Genomic DNA, 21112 nt, shown 5'->3' on the forward strand with positions numbered 1-21112 from the left:
GAACTGTGGTGAAAACAGGCCCCATTTCTGTAGAAATCTTAAGTATCTTACTAACCACATCTACCCTGGAAATAGGCCAGGTGCGACTGACCTTGGCAGAGAGAAAAGATGCGCGCCGTGAGCCCCTGGTGTGAGTCAGGCTCCACATGGGAACCAACATGGGTCTTGCTCACCACAGTGCTGCGGGCCTCCTTGTGCAGATCAGAAAGTCCGAGGGTGGCGGTGGTAGTTCTTCCAGGCCATTCTGGTTGCCTTCTCAAGACTCCGCAAGCTTGGATTCGAAATGCAGATGAGTTAGCATCTGACCAACCATCTCGTGCATGGCTTTGTCCCTTTTCTCACTAAATCAAATCTGACTCATGTGGCACATCCTGCGTCATTCCACTCAGGAGGCCTCACAGCCAAGGCCTACCAGACCTCCGCACGAGGAAGTAGTCTCCTCGTCTCCGGGTTGTGTGGGGAACAGCATGCTGACACCCTGATGGTCAGGTGAATCCTAACCGTCTCCAGACAATTCTTCACTGAAACATCTCCCACAGACATCCTCTGAGGAAGGGAGGCAGTAAGTCTGTCACATCTGCAGGTCACTGGGCAGAGGCACTGGGCGACTGCAGTGTGAGCAGAGGTGGGCTCCTGTGCGCCCGGAACACTGAGCTGCTGGCGTCTGCAGACGGTGCGGTGGTGCGGTGAGCTTGGCTGCTCTGGGCCACCTGGAGGAGCTGTCCTGGCACAGAGCAGCCTGCCAATGCCACCGTCCTCCCCATTGGTCTCGTGCTGCCCCGGGGCGCCACCTGTTTCTGTGTCTGAAGGCTGAGAAGTTGTTGCTCCCAAAACATACTTAACTGCATCAAGAACACACGAGGCAAGCTGAAGTAACCGCGATCCAACAGGACGGCGTGGGACAGCCTGCCGGACCTGCTCTGATACCACACTGACATCCAGACCCAGACAGCAGGACCGACCCGGCCTCGTGAGGCTCTAAACAGATGCCGTTACCACAGACTGTTGCACTGACTTCTTATCAATGTACTTTTAAAATTTTTTCAATGTACTTTATGTCCAGAGTTCATCATTCCAGAATGTAGGACTCTGGAAATTACCAAGCCTCTTGGGGGAGCTGGTAAGAACCAGCAGGACCAAGGTTTTAAAGGATTCCTCTCTCCAAAGTTAGAACACTTGATTCCTTTCCATTAGGTTTTCTAAAAGAAAACATCCCAAGCACAAAACAGTGACCCGCTGTTGAATTCAGAAGGAAAAAAGTACAGTACACTTTATTTTTGATGTAAAGAAGCCATATTTACATAATACATTCATATTTGTAGATATGTTACAGCTCTCTGTAGAAAACCATTCCATTAAAACAGCAACATGTGATCTGGATTCAATCTTTTAAGTATTAAGTCAAATTAAAATATTCTTATCAGGACTCCAATGTAATTTCACAGCTCATCCACAGAGGGCAACTCTGAAGGGAAACAGGAATGAAGAGTGGGTGATGGAAAGAGAAAAACACACCTCTTCCACACTGGCAAGCCTCCACGGTGGTCGGTCGATGCCCAACACACACCAGCTGGCACCACGGATGGCGGAGGGAGCGGCGCTGGGTGCCCTCTCCATGCTCCCAGCCACTGTCCGAGAGCCTGGCGGGCTTGGGACACATTCTCCTGGGCCTTCAGAAAGTCACCCTGCCACCCAGGCTGTGACTTCAGAGGCTGAGGGCTAAGGACCCCTCTTTCCCACCATCTCAACCAGGTCAGCAGATGGTTACGATCAACCCCACAGTGTCCTTATTCCTCTGAGAGAGCCAGAGTCGACCTTGACAAAGGCACAAGCTAAAATGGTCTCACTTCTCGGATCTGGTTGGCGACTTTCTCATCCCGGGGCTCCTCTTTCTCCTTTTCCCGCTCTTTGTTCCAGTCTTTAAGGCCCTCTGGAAGTGAAGTGTCCTCATCCAAGCTGCCAGTGCCTTCTACAAATTCTTCATAGGTAGATTTTTCTGCAAACGGTCTGGGGCCCAAAAGTTCAACCATATCATTCTTATCTAACACTTCTTTTTCTAATAATAGAAGAGCAACCTGAAACATGAATAATTCCCATTAAACACAATAACTTAGTAAAGTATTTGCAAAGCTAATGATTTATTTTTAGCTAACCCCGCTCCAAAACAGGATTTAAGACCACTGAAAAAGATACAGACAAGGTCCCATGATTTTAGAGTAAAATACACGAAATACTGGAAAAACATATGTCCACCAGTAAGTGAGGGGCTAAATGCATTTTGATACAGTGACCCAATGAACAATTATGCACCTGTAATGAAGAATCTGTTCTAGATAGGGCTTGGAGAGGCATATTCAGTTAGGAAAGCAAGATGCACACCTTTTATGGTATGCTACATTTGCCTTTAAAAGGAGAGAAATATGTATCTTTTTATGTGCTTATATGTACATAAGAAAAGTTCTGGAAGGATACATTATACATTTACAAAAGTGGTTGAGAGAGCAAGTTAGGGGAAAGGGGAAAAACAGGTAAGCAAGAAATTTAAAAAGTTAGTTGGGAAAAATAAAGACAAGGGCAGAGATACAAAAGGAAGCCAAGAAGGTTTATATGAAAACATGAATCTTGAAGTTCTAGTCATTTCTATGCTTAAACCACAAATTGACAGTACACATCTTAACAGGTCACCGGGACACCTGACCAGCTGTGTGTATGGAGGTGAGTGAGGGTGTCGGGGGCAGGACAATGGTTATCAGAGCATCTGACCGCTACAAAAAATAGCAAAGTGGGTTAAAATATCAACTGACCTCATAAAACAGATGTACTTCCTAAGGTAACTCCTTACTTAGAAATCTGACTTATCTGCACTTTTATGCTAGATGCCATTTCTTAAAGATATCAAATAATAGAACAATTTTATGCTGTTTTGTCAGCTTTTAAAAACCTTACTACGGACTACTGCAAATATGCACAAAAGCAGAAAATGGGTAACAAATCCCTGTGTAGCCACTAGTGACAGTCCCCAACTTAGAGCTGTTTTTGTCTCCTCTACCTCCTAGATTACTCTGAAGAAAATCTCAGCTGTCATATTTTATCCATATATATTTTTGTCTTTATCTCTGAGATAAAAACTTTTAAAAACACAACCAGGTTGTCTTTCAGACCACCATCAATTCTCAATTTGCCTACTACACAGTTGTGGGTAACCATTTATACAGCAATAATATATTATTTAATTTAACCCAATATTTTATTTAACCCGATATATCAAATGCAGTTTAATTTTTAAAGATTTTATTTATTTTAGAGAGCGAGAAAGTGGTGGGGGTGGCAGAGGGAGAGGAGGGAATGTCAAGCAGATTCTGAGTTGAGCGCAGAGCCCGATGTGGTGATTGATCTCGTGACCCTGAGATCATGATCTGAGCTGAAATTAAGAGTCAGACACTCAAAGGACTGAGCCACCCAGATGCCCCCAAACAAAGTAACATTTTAACCTGTAATGACATAAACAATTATTGAGATATTTTACTTTCTTTTTTTTTTCATAGCAAGTCTTCAAAACCCAGTGGGCTCAGAGCACACTTCAACTGGGACCAGCCACATTCAGCAGCACAGGCTTGGTCAGAGGTTAACCGCAAGGGCTCTGCAGGCAGGAAGGATACTGGGTCCAAGCCCTGGTCTTGCTCCTTATCAACTGCATAACCTTAAGCAAAGTTACTTAACCGCTGCATGTACTAGTTTCCTCTTCTGTAAAATGGGATGATAATGTTTCAATGTCCTGAGGCTGCAGGGAGCTTTCGAGAAGTTCAGCCATCTCCAGCAGTGCCTAGTGCACATGAGATGCTGGGTGGATGCTAGCTGGTTACTCTTATTCTCCTAAAGCACGGCCCTTCTGTATTGTCCTGTCCAGCAGAGGAGTAAACTGAGGCCCATAGTTTGGAGGACACTAGTCCTAGCAGCAAAGTCTCCGGCCACCTCTCCTCTTGACAGCTCCTCATCTCCTGGCTGGCTCAACAGTGCCCTTCATAGATTTAAATTTCTCAAATGGGCCAAACAGTACTTCAGAGCTCTGCAGTGTTTCAAAATCCTCACTCCGCTGAACCCAATTTCCCTTTCCCACACACATCTTTGTTACCACTGTCAGTAAACACACTGTACATGTGGAAGGACAAATAACTGGGAGAAACTGTTTGGCACCTATGATGTGCACATGGAAGCTTGCTCTTCAATCTGTGTATGCACACTGTCCCCCTGCAGCCAGGGGTCTTGAGGGAGCTCCTCCACTGTCTTCCACAGCTCAGGTCCTCCTTTTCTACAACTGGCTATGGGGGGACCACCAAGAGATCCTATCTCCAGCCTGGACCTGCTGTCCATGTTTCATTCGCAGATGCCCACAGCCCATGTTCTCCTGGGTTCCAGACTGACCCCCACCCCATGTCTGCCACTAGAAGTCATCTCAAGGGCTTTCTTCTCGTTCACTCTGTGCATTTAACCAATAAATCCCAGTTTTTTTCAGATGGGCCTTTGCCCTACTTCCACGGCTAGTCGCAGCACCGTGGGAGAGCTGAGCCCCCAGCGGCAGTCTCTGCCTCTCCCCTAGGCAGGCACACTGCTGCCACACTCCGGCAAATGATGGACTTCATCATTTCAACACTCTTAAAGGACTCCTTGCTCTAAAACAAAGGGGCTGGATCAGATCATTTTGAAGGTCACTCTTATTTCTAAAACTGTGTTTCTAAACTTTCTAGCTAGCTTTTGAGAACCTGGGTACTGCAGCTCCCTCCCCTCAACTCTCCGCTCAGCCCTGCCCTGCTCCTCACACACTTCCTGCTCCCCAGGCCAGCACGCCGCCATCTGCTCCCCTCAACTAATTCACTGTAATATGACTACCCTTCTACATACAATCTATACGTATCTATCTATACATACATACCCTTCCACATACAACCCAAGTTCTATCTTCTACACGAAGCCTTTGCTGACCACTTCGATCTCCCTTTCTCCGAGATCCTGTGGGTGCTTTCCAGTGTGGAGGGCGCCAGTAATCTCAGCCTGCACTGGGCACTTTTGTGAGAAGACATCACAGATGCTTCTCGATTGCCTTACTGATGGAAGAGTATATCTTGGAATATTCTTTTATCTGTATCAATCCCTCTGAAAAGGCTTTCTCATTTGTGCTTTAGGAGTGTGGAATGTTCAAAGAACAAAAAAACTCTGCTTTTGGTTGTATGGATTCTGAATAATTAAGAATTTACTGGATGCAAGAAATTCACTGAATTCAGAAGGAAACCCTCCCTTTGGTAGTTGGAGTCATATGAAGTAGGACAGAAAACATAGAGCATGTTTATTTGCAGAGCTTGTAATTAAACCAAAGGTAATTTTCATGTGCCAATTTCATGTGGGCTGGCTTTTGTTTGCACTTTCATTAGTACCTGTTTATTCCAGAGGTGTAGGACAACGGTAAATTCCTGTCAGTCCACTGTGCTCCTTACTGAGGAGTATGGGTAAAACACAGGGTTGGGGGGAGGGAATGCCTCAGTTGTGTATTTTGTGGCCATGAGCAGATTCCATTAATCCTGCACTCCCACCTCCTCACAGAGACAGAGCAGACATAGAACCAGAATGAAGAAAGGAACCCAAGAGTTACAGTCACAGGAAATGCTAATTCTACAAACCAAACCAAACCGTACATCCATCACTTTAACTTTTCTTTTTCTTTCTTTTTTTTTTTTTTCCTGGCAAAATCACGTAGAAAATTATTCCCACAACTATTTCCCACAACAAAATTATTCCCACAGCACCCACCTTCTCCACATCAGCTTTCTTCTCTGTGAGGAGAGCCACTGTTCTCTTATAAGCATCATTAATAAGTATTCGTACTTCGTCATCTATCAGTCTCGCGGTGGCTTCGCTGTAAGGCTTCTCTAAAACCATATCGCCCTGACGTGGGAGATCAAAGGAGATCTGCCCAACCTTCTCGTTCATGCCAAACTGAACAATCTGAAAAAGAAGACATGATTAGTGGTGCGCATCTGGTTTTGCTGACAGACTGACTTATAAAATGGCAGTACGTCTTCATACGGGCCTTAAACTCCCTATACTTCGCTGTAATACTACTCTTTTTTTTTTTAAAGAATTTATTTATTTGACAGAGAACTATCACAAGTAGGCAGAGAGGCAGGCAGAGAGAAAGAGAAAGGAGGAAGCAGGCTTTCTGCAGAGCAGAGAGCCCGATGTGGGACTCGATCCCAGGACCCTGAGATCATGACCTGAGCCGAAGGCAGTGGCTTAACCCACTGAGCCACCCAAGTGCCCCTGTAATACTACTCTTTAACCGGGCCAAGTTTACACGGCAGCCTTGTGCTGGCTGACTGGATGGGGTGTTCTATGTAGACAGTGCAGCAGTGGATAGCATTCAACTAGGGACACAAGACAAGAAGCCCACAGACAACATCTACAAAACGTGCAAGATACTTCTCCCTGCACGAGGGGAGGTAAAGAAGCAAGAAGGTTCTGACAGACTCAAGAATTTAAAACGCAAGCCTTCTAGGCTCTTCCTGGAAAGGGCAGTGTGCCAACCTGAGAACAAGTGATCCTGGAAGGGCGTTTCCATTTTCCTGTTCCCTGAAGCCACTAGGTCAAGCCTGGACCCTATGAGCTCCCAAAACTAAAATGCCCAATTGACTAAAAAATCCCAATTGACTAAAAAAGGCCCAGATGAAAGCGAGGAACAGGAAAACAGCCAAGAGAACTCAGAAAGCAGGAAGCCATATTTGTTATCATTATTTTTTTTTTTAAAGATTTTATTATTTGAGAGAGAGCTAGAGAACACAAGGCGGTGGGGGGCAGAGAGAGAAGCAGGCTCCCCACTGAGCAGGGAGCCTGTCATGGGGCTTGATCCCAGGACCCTGTGATCATGACCTGAGCCAAAGGCAGGCGGTCAATGGACTGAGCCACCCAGGGACCCCTCAAATCTTTTTCAAAACTTTTTTTTTTTTTTTTTTTTAAAAGGGATGCTCTCTTGCTTGTTCACTCTCAAAAAGGACTTGAAAAAGTGACAGACCAGAAGAGCTGACATACAGGTAACAGGAGTTTCCAAAGAAAGTCATTTAAGTTCAGAGACAGCAAAACTACATTGTTTGGGGATGTATGCACCAGGGATAGGTAAGCAAAATGTGGGCATGACAATTACAAGTCAGGAGAGCGGCTGATCCAGCAGGAAGGGAGGGCCCGAAGAAGGGACGCTCTTAGGGACAGCCCAAGGGTATAGGCAATGCTGTACTGTGGGATCACAGGGGCCTGTAACAGAGCTTTGAACTCTGCACATATGCTTTAGAGACTCTTGGTCACATGTATCCCCCATCTTTCGACAGTTCATTCGGGCCACTCTGCTTTTATGGCCTCCAGCAGCACCTGCTTTTGCTAACCGGGAGAAAGAGGACTTTCCTTTTGATGAAAAAAGGCGAACACAGTGTTCCACACAGGTTCTGCAGCAGCTGCGACAGAGTTGGCGCGCCCCCCCGGGGCAGTGAGCGGCACTGCAGTCCCCATGGAAATTGAGTCCTGAGGCAGAGCACCAGACCTAGTTTTGCAGTCTGGGAACTTTCAGAAATTTTCCCATATCAATTAACAGTTAGTGCTTCTTTGCTTTGAGCCATTTTGGCTCCCAAAAGGTTTCATAGGAAGGCTGGACTATCAGAGAGCGGGAGAAATCCGTAAACTTTGTTACACTACCAAAAAAAAGTTTCGTTTAGGAATTAATTCTTGCCTGAAAAGCCTAAGCCAGTTAAATACAACAGTACTGTTTTAGAGCCAACCGCAAATGTCCATTTCTTCTGCAAATGTGGAAGAGCAAGGAAGAAACCCCCCATTTCTTCCACTTACTTGAGCATAGGCACTCTGGGTTACTTTTCTCAAGTCATCTTGAGCACCGGTTGTAATTCTCCCGAAGAAGATTTCTTCCGCCACCCGGCCCCCCAGGGTCATGCACATCCTGTCCAAGAGCTGCTCCTTGGTGTACAGGTACTGCTCTTTGGGTAAGTACTGAGCATAACCCAGTCCTTTGCCCCGAGGGATGATGGACACCTGGCAAGTAGAAAACACACAAGATGCTGAGGATTCCACCACCAAATGCTGACCAGTGTGGTTATCTGCACACAAATAAGCTCGCTGCTGAAACACAAACACAGCAGCTGGGCAACACATCAGCCTTGGCAAGACGAGATCAGCAGCTGCTGACTATCTGGGGCCGTATTTTCTCTTAGGAGAACTTCACCTTGAAGCTCTAGAAAGTATTTTTGTCTTTTTATAAAACACACTTGAAATTATTCGATCCCGATGGAAGGACAGCTGGTGAGGGAGGACTCCTGACCGCTCAAATACGGGCTAGGTGCCATTCGACTTCACAGTGCCCCAGCCACACCGTCCTTTACAGGACGCAGGGGAAGGCAGACCTGGATGCTCAGCGCCTTTATTTTCTCTCCTAGTGCTTTTTGCAACAGAGTAAATTCCTTAAATTTTTAAAAAATCAGCTTTATTAAGGGATAGTTTATATTCAGTAAACACATTCATTTTAGGTTATAGTCCAGTGAGTTTTGACAAACACAACCTCCTCCACAACAAAGACAGAAAATCTTTTCTTTGCTCTGCTAAGTTCTTTTGTACCCCTTTCTGCTCAGTCTTACCTACCCCCCACCCCTGCACCCGACCCCACCAACTCCAGCCCTGGCGCCGGAGATGTGCGACCAGTCCCTATGGATTAGTCACAATTTCCGGCACTGCATATAAATGGAATCCTACAGTATGTACATTATTGTGTCTGGTTTTCTTCACCGTTTCTGAGATTTGCCCACACTGCCAGGTATATTAATAGTTCATTCATTTTTACTGCTGGGTAGCATTCCATTGTGTAAACAAACCAAACATCCGTTTCATTCTCAAGGAACATCAGGGCGGTCTCCAGTTTAGTGCTATTATGGATCAAGCAGCAGAAGTCTTTGTGTGCATGTTTTTATTTCTCTTGAGTGATTATATAGGAGACTGGTTGGTTGTACAGAAGCATTTACCTTTTTTTTTTTTTTTAAGATTTTATTTGTTTATTTGACAGACAAGAAGTCACAAGTAGGCAGAAAGGCAGGCAGATAAAGAAGGGGAAGCATGCTCCCCGCCGAGCAGAGAGCCCAATGCGGGGCTTCATCCCAGGACCCTGGGATCATGACCTGAGCTGAAGGCAGAAGCCTTAACCCACTGAGCCTCCCAGGTGCCCCAGAAGCATTTACCTTTGTAAGAAACTGCCAAACTGTTTTTCAACATGGCTATACCATTTCACATTCCCAACAGCAATGGATGAGAGCTCCAGCTAGACTGACATTCACCAACACTTAGGACTGACTTTTTAACTTCAGCCATTCCAGTGGATATGTGGTGGTATTTCACTGTGGTTTAATTTACACTTTCCCCAAAACTAATGAAACTGAGTATCCCCATGTGCTTAATGTCCATTTGTATACCTTCAGATCTTTTGCCCATGATTTCACTGGGCTGCTTATTTTTGAGTTTTAAGAGATTTTTTAAAAAAACTTATTCTAGGTATAAGTCCTTCGTCATATACCTATATTGCACGTTTTTTCAGAGTATGTGGCTTGCTCTTCATTTTCTTAATAGTGTCTCTCAAAGACAAAACATTTTCAATTTTGCTGAGATCCCATTTATCAACTTTTTCTTTCGTGGTTCATGCATTTTGTGTACTAGCCTATCTAAGGTTACAAAGATTTTGACTTGCATTTTCCTCCAGAACTTTACTGTTTTAGCTATTACAATCTATTTCAAATTAATTTTTTACATATGATCTGAGAGTCAGTGTTAGCTTTTCTACCCCCCCCACGAACACTGAGTTGCCAGAATCGTTTGTTGGTAAGACAATCCTCCCCGCCTTCAATTATTACTTTGGGATCTCTGCTGAAAATCTATTAGTCGATTATGTGTGAGGGTCTATTCCTATTCCAACCCACTGATCTGTTCAGTCCCTTCTGCAATACTAATCATCTTTACTTTAGCTATAAACAAGGTCTTAAAATAGACAATGTAACTCCTTCGAACTCCATTGTTTTGGCTATTCTAGTTGACCTGATTTCTGTATAAATTTTAGATCTGCTTATCAATTTCTCCAAAAAAGTCTGCTACGTTTAAGACAGAGATTGCACTGTTACTATACATGAATCTGGGGAGAATGGTAATCATAATGTTGCAGGGATACAAGTGTATCTCTTTCTTCTTTTAAGATTTTGTTTGTTTGACAGAGCGAGCAAAAGAATGAGTGGAAGGAGAGGCAGAGGGAGCAGCAGACTCCCTGCTGAGCAGGAAGCCCAATGTGGGTCTTGATCCCAGCACAACTTGAGCCACAGGCAGACACTTAACAATGGAGCCACCCAGGTGTCCCTATATCTCTATTTTTATTTAGGTCTTGTTTCGTTTAGTGTACAGATCCTACAAGTACCTCAATAAACATATCCATACATACATTTGGCCTGGCCATGTTCATGTTTTTAGATGCTGCTGAAAATGAAACTGCATTTTAAAAATTTCATTTTCTGATTGTTCATGGCTAATATACAGAAATACAACTGATCCCTATATGGATCCTGAATTCTGTAACTTGTTAATTTCCCTTACTGGTTCTAGCCGCTTCTTTGCAGATTATCTAAGTTGGTTATTTATGTATGCATGTATTTATTTTTTAAAGTGAACTCTACCCCAACATGGGGCCTGAACTCATGACGCCACCGTCAGCAAGAGTGGTACCCTCCACCAACTGAGCCAGCCAGGTACCCCTATTCCACACACTTTTAATGTTATCTTCTCTGTGGTCCCCTTGCTTCGGGGGGATCCCCCTCCATTTCCAGAGGTCCCCTGACATCGCAAGTCAGATTATGGCTTCCTGTTGCTCGTGCTGCATCAGTCTGGGGACCACATTCAATTGAAAAAGCAAAAATTTACCAATCTCACCTGGCGCACCCATCTTTCAGGATATTTCCCTTTGGCCTCTGCTCTCTTTTTTGCCAGGCTCTCTGGGTTCTCCTGTGCAGGCGCAGTGCAGTGGTGAGCCAGGGAGCTGGGCAGTTTCTACCTGGACTTGGGTCTAACTCCTCTGTAGCTTTCTTGCTTCCAGGATTTTCCTATTAAATTTCCAATATTCTTCAAATTCTGAATTCCTTCCTCTGCCACCTCAATGTATAGAAAAGACCTGCTTTTTCCATCACTGTGTCCCTAGAAAAAACCCCTCAGGCAAGGAAGCCACGAACTCCCACTTCTAACCCACTGCAGCTACTGGTTTGCAAAAGGAAACTCTCCTCCAGCTTTGGTCTGCTTTGGACACTGTTCAGTCCCTTTAAATAACAATTTTCTTTCCAAACTTTGTAACTTCTCTGCAGGAGGGTTTACATAACCCCTTCATCCCACCATCATTACCAGACGTCTTGGCCGAATTTTATGTACCTATCCTGAGTGGGAATGCAATCTTCTCCTCAGGTAACTGCTCACAGGATCAGCTGGCTGGCCTACTGTTCAGCACAAACCGCTTTACCTTTAGAAGTGGGTCTGCATGTTCCAGGTACCACCCGGCAACCGCATGACCTGCCTCGTGGTACGCCACGGTCTTCTTCTCCTCGGGCTGCAGAACCTGGGTTTTTTTCTCTAAGCCTGACAAAATAACACCGAAACGTCAAAAAACCACTGCCTCAGTGGCACCAACATAAAGACAGTTATACAATCTACACACTGCCTTATCTAAAAGGTGATTTAGCGACTACGCTGCCTATGATAATCTGTAAATTCCCAACCACGGTCAGGCTTAAAGTAAAGGACCAAATCCAAAATACACCCAGCCACTTGCAAAATGCATTCACGACCCCGAGGTCCACTTTTTTCCTAACTCTCCCACTCTTCTGAGCCATCTAACTTGTTTTGGGAAATAGAAATGCAAAATAAAATTCAGCACTTAGGTCAACTTAAAACATAAAATTCAGAAAAGACAAAGAGGTCTGGAACGATCTCCTTTTTAATCCGGGTCCTTGGGATTAACAAGCACCGGGCAAACAAACATGCAGCAGACTGCTTGCTGCCTGTTCCTGATGGAAAGCATGCAAGTGAGGAGGAACGGAGCTGGTGGAAGATGTGAAAATACGTAGTCAGCAAGCTGGCCAGAACAATGCTATGGCACCCGCCACACTAATCAACTGGCCCAGGGGGCTCCAGCAGGGGAGACCTGAGAAAATAAACCCAAGAGACACCCCCTGTGTTGACTATACAGCAGGCGGACCCCCTAGTCCAAGTCCAAGTCTTCTCTGGCCTGGATCAAGGTGGATACTAAACCTCCTTTTGCCCTTCGGTACCACAGAAATGAACTACACCTTTTGTACTAACACAAATTGTCACACTGTGACAAAAGTAGCTTTGTTGTGTTCAAGGTAACACATCTGAGAGAATTTCTCAAATGATAACATGTTGAGTCAGAAAGATTTTAAAAAAAAAGAGTGCTACGTTCCCAATCACCTAACCCAAGACAGTAACAGAGCTGGAAGGGCAGAGATTGACAAAAGGTGACTTACTAAGTAGAGACGAGCAGTTCTTGCTTACATGAGAAAAACAAGAACTCTGACCCACCCCCTGGTTTATCCCTGGAAGTTTTCATTTTCCCAGGAGGCATACTATAGAACAATGGCTCGTGGCTGGTTTACAGCAGCTGAGCTGCAAGCGGGTGTCTGTGTACCTCAGAGCGAGGCCCCTCCTGGGTGTGCCACCTTGATGTCTTTCACACTGAGCACTGACTCTTCCCCTCACCTAAAAGGCACAGACACATATACGGCTCTCACCTGTCTCTACAGTGAACTGCTTTAATTCCACTAACAACTCCATCAACTTAGATTTTTTCCTTTCAATAACAAATTTCTAGAATAAGTAGTCCATTCATTAGTTCAAGGGTTATTTAGGTAGCACCTAATCCAGGTCAGACACTGCTATACTAGCCTCTAGATCCTTGCTGGAATCTCTATTAGTCTGGCATCCACTCAACTGAAACTGTCATGTCAGAAATTACCAAGAAGAGCCTCATTGCCAAATCCAAGGTCATCCTCCTCAATGTTCTCACATCACTTGATCCCAATGACAAGTGCTTTATAAACATGTTTTTGCCCTTATCTTCCATTTCTTCTGACCTCCTGGGTTTCCTTTCATGGCATCTACTCCTTATCTTTTTCCCTAATGCGCTCTCTGGGCCCCTGGCACACACGCTCTGGTGACTCCGCTGGCTCACTTTTCTTCCCTCTGCCGCCAAATGCAGGTAGTGTTTACTGTGTGGGCCCGTCCCCTGGAGCGCTCTCCCCAACCTCTGCGCCATGGGAACGACACAGTGTGGTGCTGGGGTGCTGCAGAGTTCCAGGTGGACAGCCTGCCCCGTCTCCAATTCTGCCAAGAATCTCATCTTCTGCCAAGCTGGCTGCTTCTTGAAGCACCCAATTCTTCCCAAGGCCAGTGAGACGGTTTTTTTTGGCCTATTACCACTGGGACCACTTATGCTAAAATCCACTATCTCACGTTAATGACTACAAGGTTTTCTGCCTTCTGATGCTTCCCCCTTCTTCAATGTCAGACTCCTTTTATTTAAAATATCACCGATTAGGCTACTCAATGACTCCAGAAAAATCCCACCTTAGTTCAATACTGGACACAGAACAAGAGTTTAAAAAGCCCTTGACCTTAACATTGAAGGATTTCTAAAATCTAGACCAAAGCAGCTATTTCCAGCTTTACTTCCTTCTCAAAGGAACTTAAGCCTGACTGGTTTACTTTCCCACCCCTGCTACCAGCCACCTTCTGTTCTTGCCTCTCTGACACCAAACTCTTCTTTCAGGGGAGCCTGGCTTAAATCCTGCCTCTTCTGCAGAGCCCTGCCTGACCACAGTGCCCTTCACTTCTTTGAATGCCCAAGTTCTGGAATCTTTTTACAGGTATTTATTTATTTATTTATAGTTTTACAGGTATTTAAATTATAAGCTCCCTAGAAGGCTGGGAAAACACGTTATGTATGTCCCCATAATAGAGAGCACATTTAAATCACGCAATACAATTTAAAACAGAAAGGTTGCGAGCATTTTCAAAACACTAGACAGTAAAATTCAGGGGTAGACACCTTGCTGTTTGCTGCACATGTCAGGTATGGTGTGGGATGCTGTCTCACACTCCCCCAAACCAACACCATCCACCTCTACCAGACTGTGGTAGGGGCGAGGGGGGTGCCCTCACATCACTGAGGGAACATAGCAAGGGCATGGTAACCCCAAGCTGGGCGGAGTGACTTTGCTTCTAGATCTTGCCAAAACAGAGAAACCCATGGCTTCAAACTCATTTTATCAGCCTTTTGACTTGAGGTACATTCAGTTTGCTTACCGCCAATCACTCGCTCAATTGCTTGTTCAAAGTGCTTCTGATTTATGGAATCTGAGAGGTGTCTCGCAGCTATCAGAGCTGCTTCGTTACAGACATTAGCAACATCAGCTCCTACAAAACAAATGTGCAGAACAGCTTACCCACCAAATAAACTCGGACTGATTAGTCACACACATTATAGATGACCACATTCAGTTTCTCAACCAGCAACAGACTTTTGAGAAAGGGTTTAATGTAATATAAATTCAGTTTGATTCATAACCCTAAGCTGTTCTAGCAGTATTCAGAATAACGTGGTACAATCCTGGCCCTTTGAACTAAGGTGCAAGTGTTAGTAGCAGTCAGCAGATAATTACGGGCAGCAACTTTTATAGGCAAGATGGCTCATACAACAGTTACCTATTTAAAAATACCCATTAATTAACTTAGTTCTATGAGCTCTGCTGGGAGAGTGACTAATGTGAATATTAGGCAACATGCTGAAATATAATGAAAACATAAGCAGTGCACTCAATTAAATAACAAAAGTTAAATATGTGAAGCTTGCCAAATGCTTTCTAGATCCATAAGTCTTTTTCTAAAAGATTTATATGTTTATTTATTTATTTGAGAGCGAGAGTGAGAGTGAGAGAGTGCATGACTGGGGGTTGAGGGGTGGGCTGAAGAGGCAGCAGCAGACCCCCAGCTGAGCAGGGAGCCTGATGTGGGGTTGGATCCCAGGACCTGGGATCATGACCTGAGCCGAAGGCAGACACTTAACCAACTGAGCCACCAGGTGCCCCCATAAGTCTCTTAAAATTCACGTTTCAGATCAAGTATATGGTTAACTCAAATAAGTTATAACATGTGTATGTACTCAATAAACACTGAAATGTTATAAATTCCAAAGACGAAAGAATGAAAATAAGTAAAAAGATTAGAACCCTGGGACATTAAAGATGCCTACCTTCTTCTAACCACACACTTCCGTATATAACCCTCTCAGACTTTCCACATGTTCCTTTTTAAGAAAGGCTCACATTTTACATGTTTAAAAACTCTGGAATAAGCACACGCCAAGATGCTCAACATGGCTAGTCATTAGAGAAATGCCAATCAAAACGATGAGACACCACCAGGGTGGCTACAATCAGAAAGACAGGCAATGACCAGCACTGGCAAGAATGTGGCAAATTGGAATCTACAGACACTGCTGGTGAGAATGTGGCACAGTCGCTTTGGAAAACAGTTTGGTAGCTCCTCAAAAAGTGATTCAGCAGCACTATTCCTAGGTATATAACCAGAAGAATGGAACGTACATCCACACAAAAATCTAGACACCGATGTTCAAATCAGTATTATCTCTAAGAGCCAAACGATGGAAACAAATGATGGATAAAGATGTGGTCTAGCTACACAATGGAACATTATCCGGCGGAAAAAGGAACAGAGTGCTGACACATTCTACAACACGGCTGGACTCTGAAAACACTACCCAAGTGAAAGAAGCCAGGCAGAAAAGATCACATGTTGTGTAATTCTTTTTGTATGAAATGTCCAGAATAGGAAAATCGATAGAAAAAGAAAGTAGGTGAGGGGTGGCCTAGAGCTGGGGGTAGAGTGAGTGATTGCTAATGGATTCTTCTGCGGTGATGAAAATGATCTAAAATGAGACTACCGTAGTTACAGTGAAACCTTGCAAATACACGAAAAACCACTGAATACCACTTTACAATCCACAGATGAATTTTATGGTATGTGAATTCTGTCTCAACAGTTTTAAAAAACCTCATGAGGCACCCGGGTAGCTGAGTTAGTTGAGCATCTTTTTTTTTTTTTTTTGAAGATTTTATTTATTTATTTGGCAGAGAGAGATCACAGGTAGGCAGAGAGGCAAGCAGAAAGAGAAGGGGAAGCAGGCTCCCCGCTGAGCAGAGAGCCTGATGGAGGGCTTGATCCCAGGACCCTGAGATCATGCATCTGAGCCAAAGGCAGAGGCTTAACCCAGTGAGCCAGTAACTCATGCACCCCTGAGTGTCTGACTCTTGATTTCAGCTCCGGCTGTGATCTCAGGGTGGTGAGATCCAGCCCCATGGCAGGGTCGTGTTCACTGGGGAACCTGCCTGAGATTCTCCCTCCTTCTGCCCGCCCGCTCAACCAAGGGCTCATGTGCATACTCTCTCAAACAAATAAATACATGAATATTAACTATAAAAAACCCAAAACCCACATACAAATAACCCAGAGGCAGAAGGAAGAGGGTGCGGTATGGAGGAAGGTTCACCATGAATTAATAATTGTTCCTGAAGCTAAGAGGTGATGTATGCAGAGGGGTTCATCACACTATTTTCTCAGCTTCTGCAGATGTTTGAAATTTCCCACAATAAAAAGGTAAAATTATACACTGAAGAGGCCCAAGGTGAGAGGTAAAAGTAAACTGGTATCTGGCAAATGTCTCTGACCTAAAGGACTTCTAACACACAGCAGGCTCTGTTCTACTCACCTGAAAACCCTGGAGTCAAGGATGCAAGTTTTCTGGCCAATTTCTCCTTTTCCAGGGTGCTGTCCAGTTTTAGTGGTCTGAGGTGAACTTTGAAAATAGAGGCTCTTCCTTTTATGTCAGGTGGTCCTTGAAAAATTATTTTTAAGGGGGGAAAAAAAAATCACAGTGAAACAGTCACATCTCTCCTCAAAAGAATTGGACTGAACCCAATGAAGATCATCTCACCAATAAAGATTTGCCTATCAAAGCGCCCTGGCCGCAACAGTGCTGGGTCTAGAATATCTGGTCGATTGGTGCCCGCCAAAATGACGACGTTTGTAGTTGTGTTAAAACCTAAAGAGACAATAACAAAAATGCAAGACTTAAAGCTTTAATAAAGCGTCATTTTTCTAAACACAAGTATGAAAGATTTTAATTTATATGACTATAATTGAGAATATGCTGTTCATTTTTTTGAATGCTTAAAAAAAAATTCTTTTTAAAGATACATTTTATCTGAGACACAGCATGTGCACCCAAGAGTGAGAGTGAATGAGTTTGAGAAGGGGCAGAGGGAGAAAGAGAAGTAGACTCCCCACTGAGCAGGGAGCCCAGGGCTGGGCTTGATCCCAGAATCATGAGATCGTAACCTGAGCTGAAGGCCAATACTTAACCGACTGAGTCACCCAGGGACCTTCATCATTTTTTAAATATTTTTAAACCAGTGAGATTAGAGGCGACTGGCTGGCTCAGTCAACTGAGTGTCAGCCTTTTGATTTCACCTCAGGTCATGATCTTTCTGGGTCCTGGGATCAAGCCCCACCCACGTTGGGCTCTGCGCTCAGTGCAGTCTGCTTGAGATTCTCTCCCTCTGTCCCTCCTCCAGCTTAAGCTCGCTGGCTCTCTCTCACTAGTAAGTAAAATCTTTAAAATAAATAAATAAAATCAATACGATTAAATTTGCAAGCAATCTGTCTAACCTCCCTGGGTCACAGGACAACCCAATGAATATCTGATGACAAGTATGAAACTTTACCTCCAACCTCTCAGCCAGGCTCACCTTGCTCGGTTCTATCAGTCACTTTGCAAATGTCAACGCCTTGGCTATAGAGCCTTCACCCTCAGGACCCTGGTCCCAAAAGAGCTCTGGTACTGGTACCCAAAAACATGGCTCTACTCGGACTGCCACCACAGAGCAAGGGAAGAGCTCTACTTCTTTGTCTGGATATAGGCAGACCTTGTTTTACTGCACTCTGCTTTCCTGCACTTTATACATACTGTATTTCTTTTTCTTTTCTTTTTTTTAATTTGACAGATATCACAAGTAGGGAGAGAGGCAGGCAGAGAGAGAAGGGGGAAGCAGGCCCCCTGCTGAGCATAGAGCCCGATGCGGTGCTCAATCCCAGGACCCTGGGATCATGAACCGAGCCCAAGGTAGAGGCTTGAACCCACTGAGCCACCCAGGCACCCATTCTATTTTATTTTATTTTTTTAAAAGACTTTATTTATTTATGTGACAGTCAGAGATCACAAGTAGGCAGAGAAGCAGACAGAGAGAGGAAGGGAAGCAGGCTCCCTGCCGAGCAGAGAGCCCAATGCGGAGCCTGATCCCAGGACCCTGAGACCATGATCTGAGCCCAAGGCAGAGGCTCTAACACACTGAGCCACCCAAGTACCCTACTGTGTTTCTTACAAATTGAAGGTCTGTGGCAACCCTAGTTTCAGGCAATCTATCAGTGCCATTTTTCCGACAGTATTTGATCACTTTGTGTCTCCATCACATTTGGTAATTGCAGTACTTCAACATTTTCATTATTATTATTATTATCATTATTTAAAGGATTTTATTTGAGAGAAAGACAGAACAAGTCTGGGAGAGGCAGAGGGAGAAAGAGACTCCCCGCTGAGCAGGGAGCCTGACTTGGGGCTCGAGCCCAGGAGCTGAAGGCAGACACTTAGCCAACTGAGCCACCCAGGCACCCCATTTTCATGATTATATTTGCTGCAGTGACATGTCCGTAATCTTTAATGTCACTGTAGTGACAGTTTTAGGGCACCACAAACTGCACCCATATAAGTGAGCTTTATTGATAAATACTGTGTGTGTTCTGACTGTTCCAGCAACAGGGTGTTCCCTATCTCTCTCCCTCTGCTTGGGCATCCCTATCCCCTGAAACAACAATATTGATATCAGGTCAATTAATTACCCTACAGAGGCCTCTAAGTGTTTAAGTGAAAAGAAGAGTCATCTCTCACTTTACATGAAACGCTAGAAATGATTAAGCTCAGTAAAGAAGGCATGTTGAAAATTGAGACAGACTGTAGACTGAAAGCTAGGCCTCTTGTGCCACGCAGTTAGCCAAGGAGTGAATGCAAAGGGAAAGTTCATGAAGGAAATTAAATCGTTACTCCAGTGGATACACGACGACTAGAAAGCAAAACAGTCTTAGTTGCTGACATGGAGAAAGTCTGAGTGGTCTGGATAGAAGAGCAAACCAGCAACAACATTCCCTTGAACCAAGGCCTATCCAGAGCCACGCCCTGAGTTTCTTCAATTCTATGAAGGCAGAGAGAGAGAAGGCAGCTGCAGGAGGAAAGTTGAAAGCTATCACAGGGAGGTTCGTGAGGTTTAAGGAAAGAAGCTGCATAACATAAAAGGGCAAGATCAGAAGGAAAAGCCGATGTGGAAGCTGCAGCAAGTGATCCAGAAGGTCTCACTGAGACAGTTCAAGAGGGCGATGACACTAACACCTTTAGATGTAGACAAAACAGCCTCATATTGGAAGATGCCGTCTAAGACTTTCATAGCTACAGAGGAGTCAATGCCTGCCTACAAAGCCTCAAAGGACAGGATGACTCTCTCGTTCGTTGCTAATGCGGCTGGTGACTTTACACTGAAGCCAGAGCTCACTGACCATTCTGAAAATCCTGAGGCTCTAAAGAATCATGCTAACTCTGCTTGTGCTCTAGAAATGGAACAACAAAGTCCGAGGACAGCACATCTGTTTAGAACACAGTTTACTGAATATTTTAAGCCCACAGTTGAGAAAGCAGCTTGGAAAAAGGTTCCCTTCAAAATACTACTGCTCACAAACAATGCCCCGGTCACTCAAGAGCTCTGATGGGGACGTAGAGATTAATGTTGTTTCACACCTGCAAACACAACAGCCATTCTGTAGCCTATGGATCAAAGAGTAATTTGAACTTAAGTCTTTTTTTTTTTTAAGATTTTATTTATTTATTTGACAGACAGAGATCACAAGTAGGCAGAGAGAGAGGGGGAAAACAGGCTCCCCGCTGAGCAGAGAGCCTGATGTGGGGCTTGATCCCAGGACCCTGGGATCATGACCTGAGCCGAAGGCAGAGGCTTTAACCCACTAAACCACCCAGGGGCCCCTAAGTCTTATTTTTTAAGAAATACACTTCGTTGGGCTATTGCTGCTATAGATAGCAGGAAAGAAGGAGGGATTCCCCATTAAGAACATTTGTGATTCATGGGAAGAGATCAAAGTATCAACATTGCCAAGAGTTTGGAAGAAGCTGATTCCAAATCTCATGGATGACTTTAAGGGGGCTCAGGACTTGAGTGGGGGTAGTAATTACAGATGTGGTGGGAATGACAAGAGAACTAGAATTAGAAGTGGACCTGGAGAGGTAATGAATTGCTATGATCTCATGATAAACCTTTAATGGACGATGAGGTGCTTCTTATGGATGAGTAAAGGTGCTGTGAAGACTGCTGAAATTACAGTAACGTAAGGCACTGGCAGGCTCAGCTGGTGGAGCATGCGACTCCTGATACTGGGGTTACGAGCTCGAGCCCCACAATGGGTGCAGAGATTACTGAAAAATAAGAGCTTTAAAAAAAAAAGAAAAAAAAGTGGGGGAGGGAACACCTGGGTGGCTTAGTGGGTTAAAGCCTCTGCCTTCAGCTCAGGTCATGATCCGAGGGTCCTGGGACTGAGCTGGCATCGGGCTCTCTGCTCAGCAGGGAGCCTGCTTCTCCCTCTGTCCCTTCTCCTGCCCCATTTGTGCACTCTCTCTCTCTAATAAACTTTAAAAATTGCCACAGCCACCCAGCCTTCAGTAGCCACCACCCTGATCAGTCAGCAGCTGTCAACACGGAGGCAAGATCCTCCACCAGCCAAAAGATTACAAATCACTGAAAGGTCACACAAGGGTCAACATTTTTCAGCTGTAAAGCACTTTTTA

The 21112-nt window shown here is 44.6% G+C and overlaps 1 protein-coding gene across 2 annotated transcripts in view; it reads right to left on the minus strand.

Annotated features, from left to right (window-relative positions):
* Positions 1 to 1239: 1239 nt before the first annotated feature.
* Positions 1240 to 21112, minus strand: part of AFG3L2 (AFG3 like matrix AAA peptidase subunit 2) — a 46103-nt gene continuing 26230 nt past the window's right edge. For both annotated transcript variants that reach the window (XM_032309207.1, XM_032309208.1), the window contains 7 exons: positions 17147 to 17254; positions 16922 to 17047; positions 14440 to 14550; positions 11579 to 11694; positions 7882 to 8082; positions 5803 to 5997; positions 1240 to 2075 (listed from right to left, as the gene is read on the minus strand). In XM_032309207.1, coding sequence (XP_032165098.1) covers positions 1833 to 2075; positions 5803 to 5997; positions 7882 to 8082; positions 11579 to 11694; positions 14440 to 14550; positions 16922 to 17047; positions 17147 to 17254 — 1100 coding nt within the window. In that variant the 3' untranslated portion in view covers positions 1240 to 1832. The remainder of the gene's footprint in view (positions 2076 to 5802; positions 5998 to 7881; positions 8083 to 11578; positions 11695 to 14439; positions 14551 to 16921; positions 17048 to 17146; positions 17255 to 21112) is intronic.

The sequence above is a fragment of the Mustela erminea genome, chromosome 13 (genome assembly GCF_009829155.1).
Source record: "Mustela erminea isolate mMusErm1 chromosome 13, mMusErm1.Pri, whole genome shotgun sequence".
NCBI lineage: Eukaryota > Metazoa > Chordata > Mammalia > Carnivora > Mustelidae > Mustela > Mustela erminea.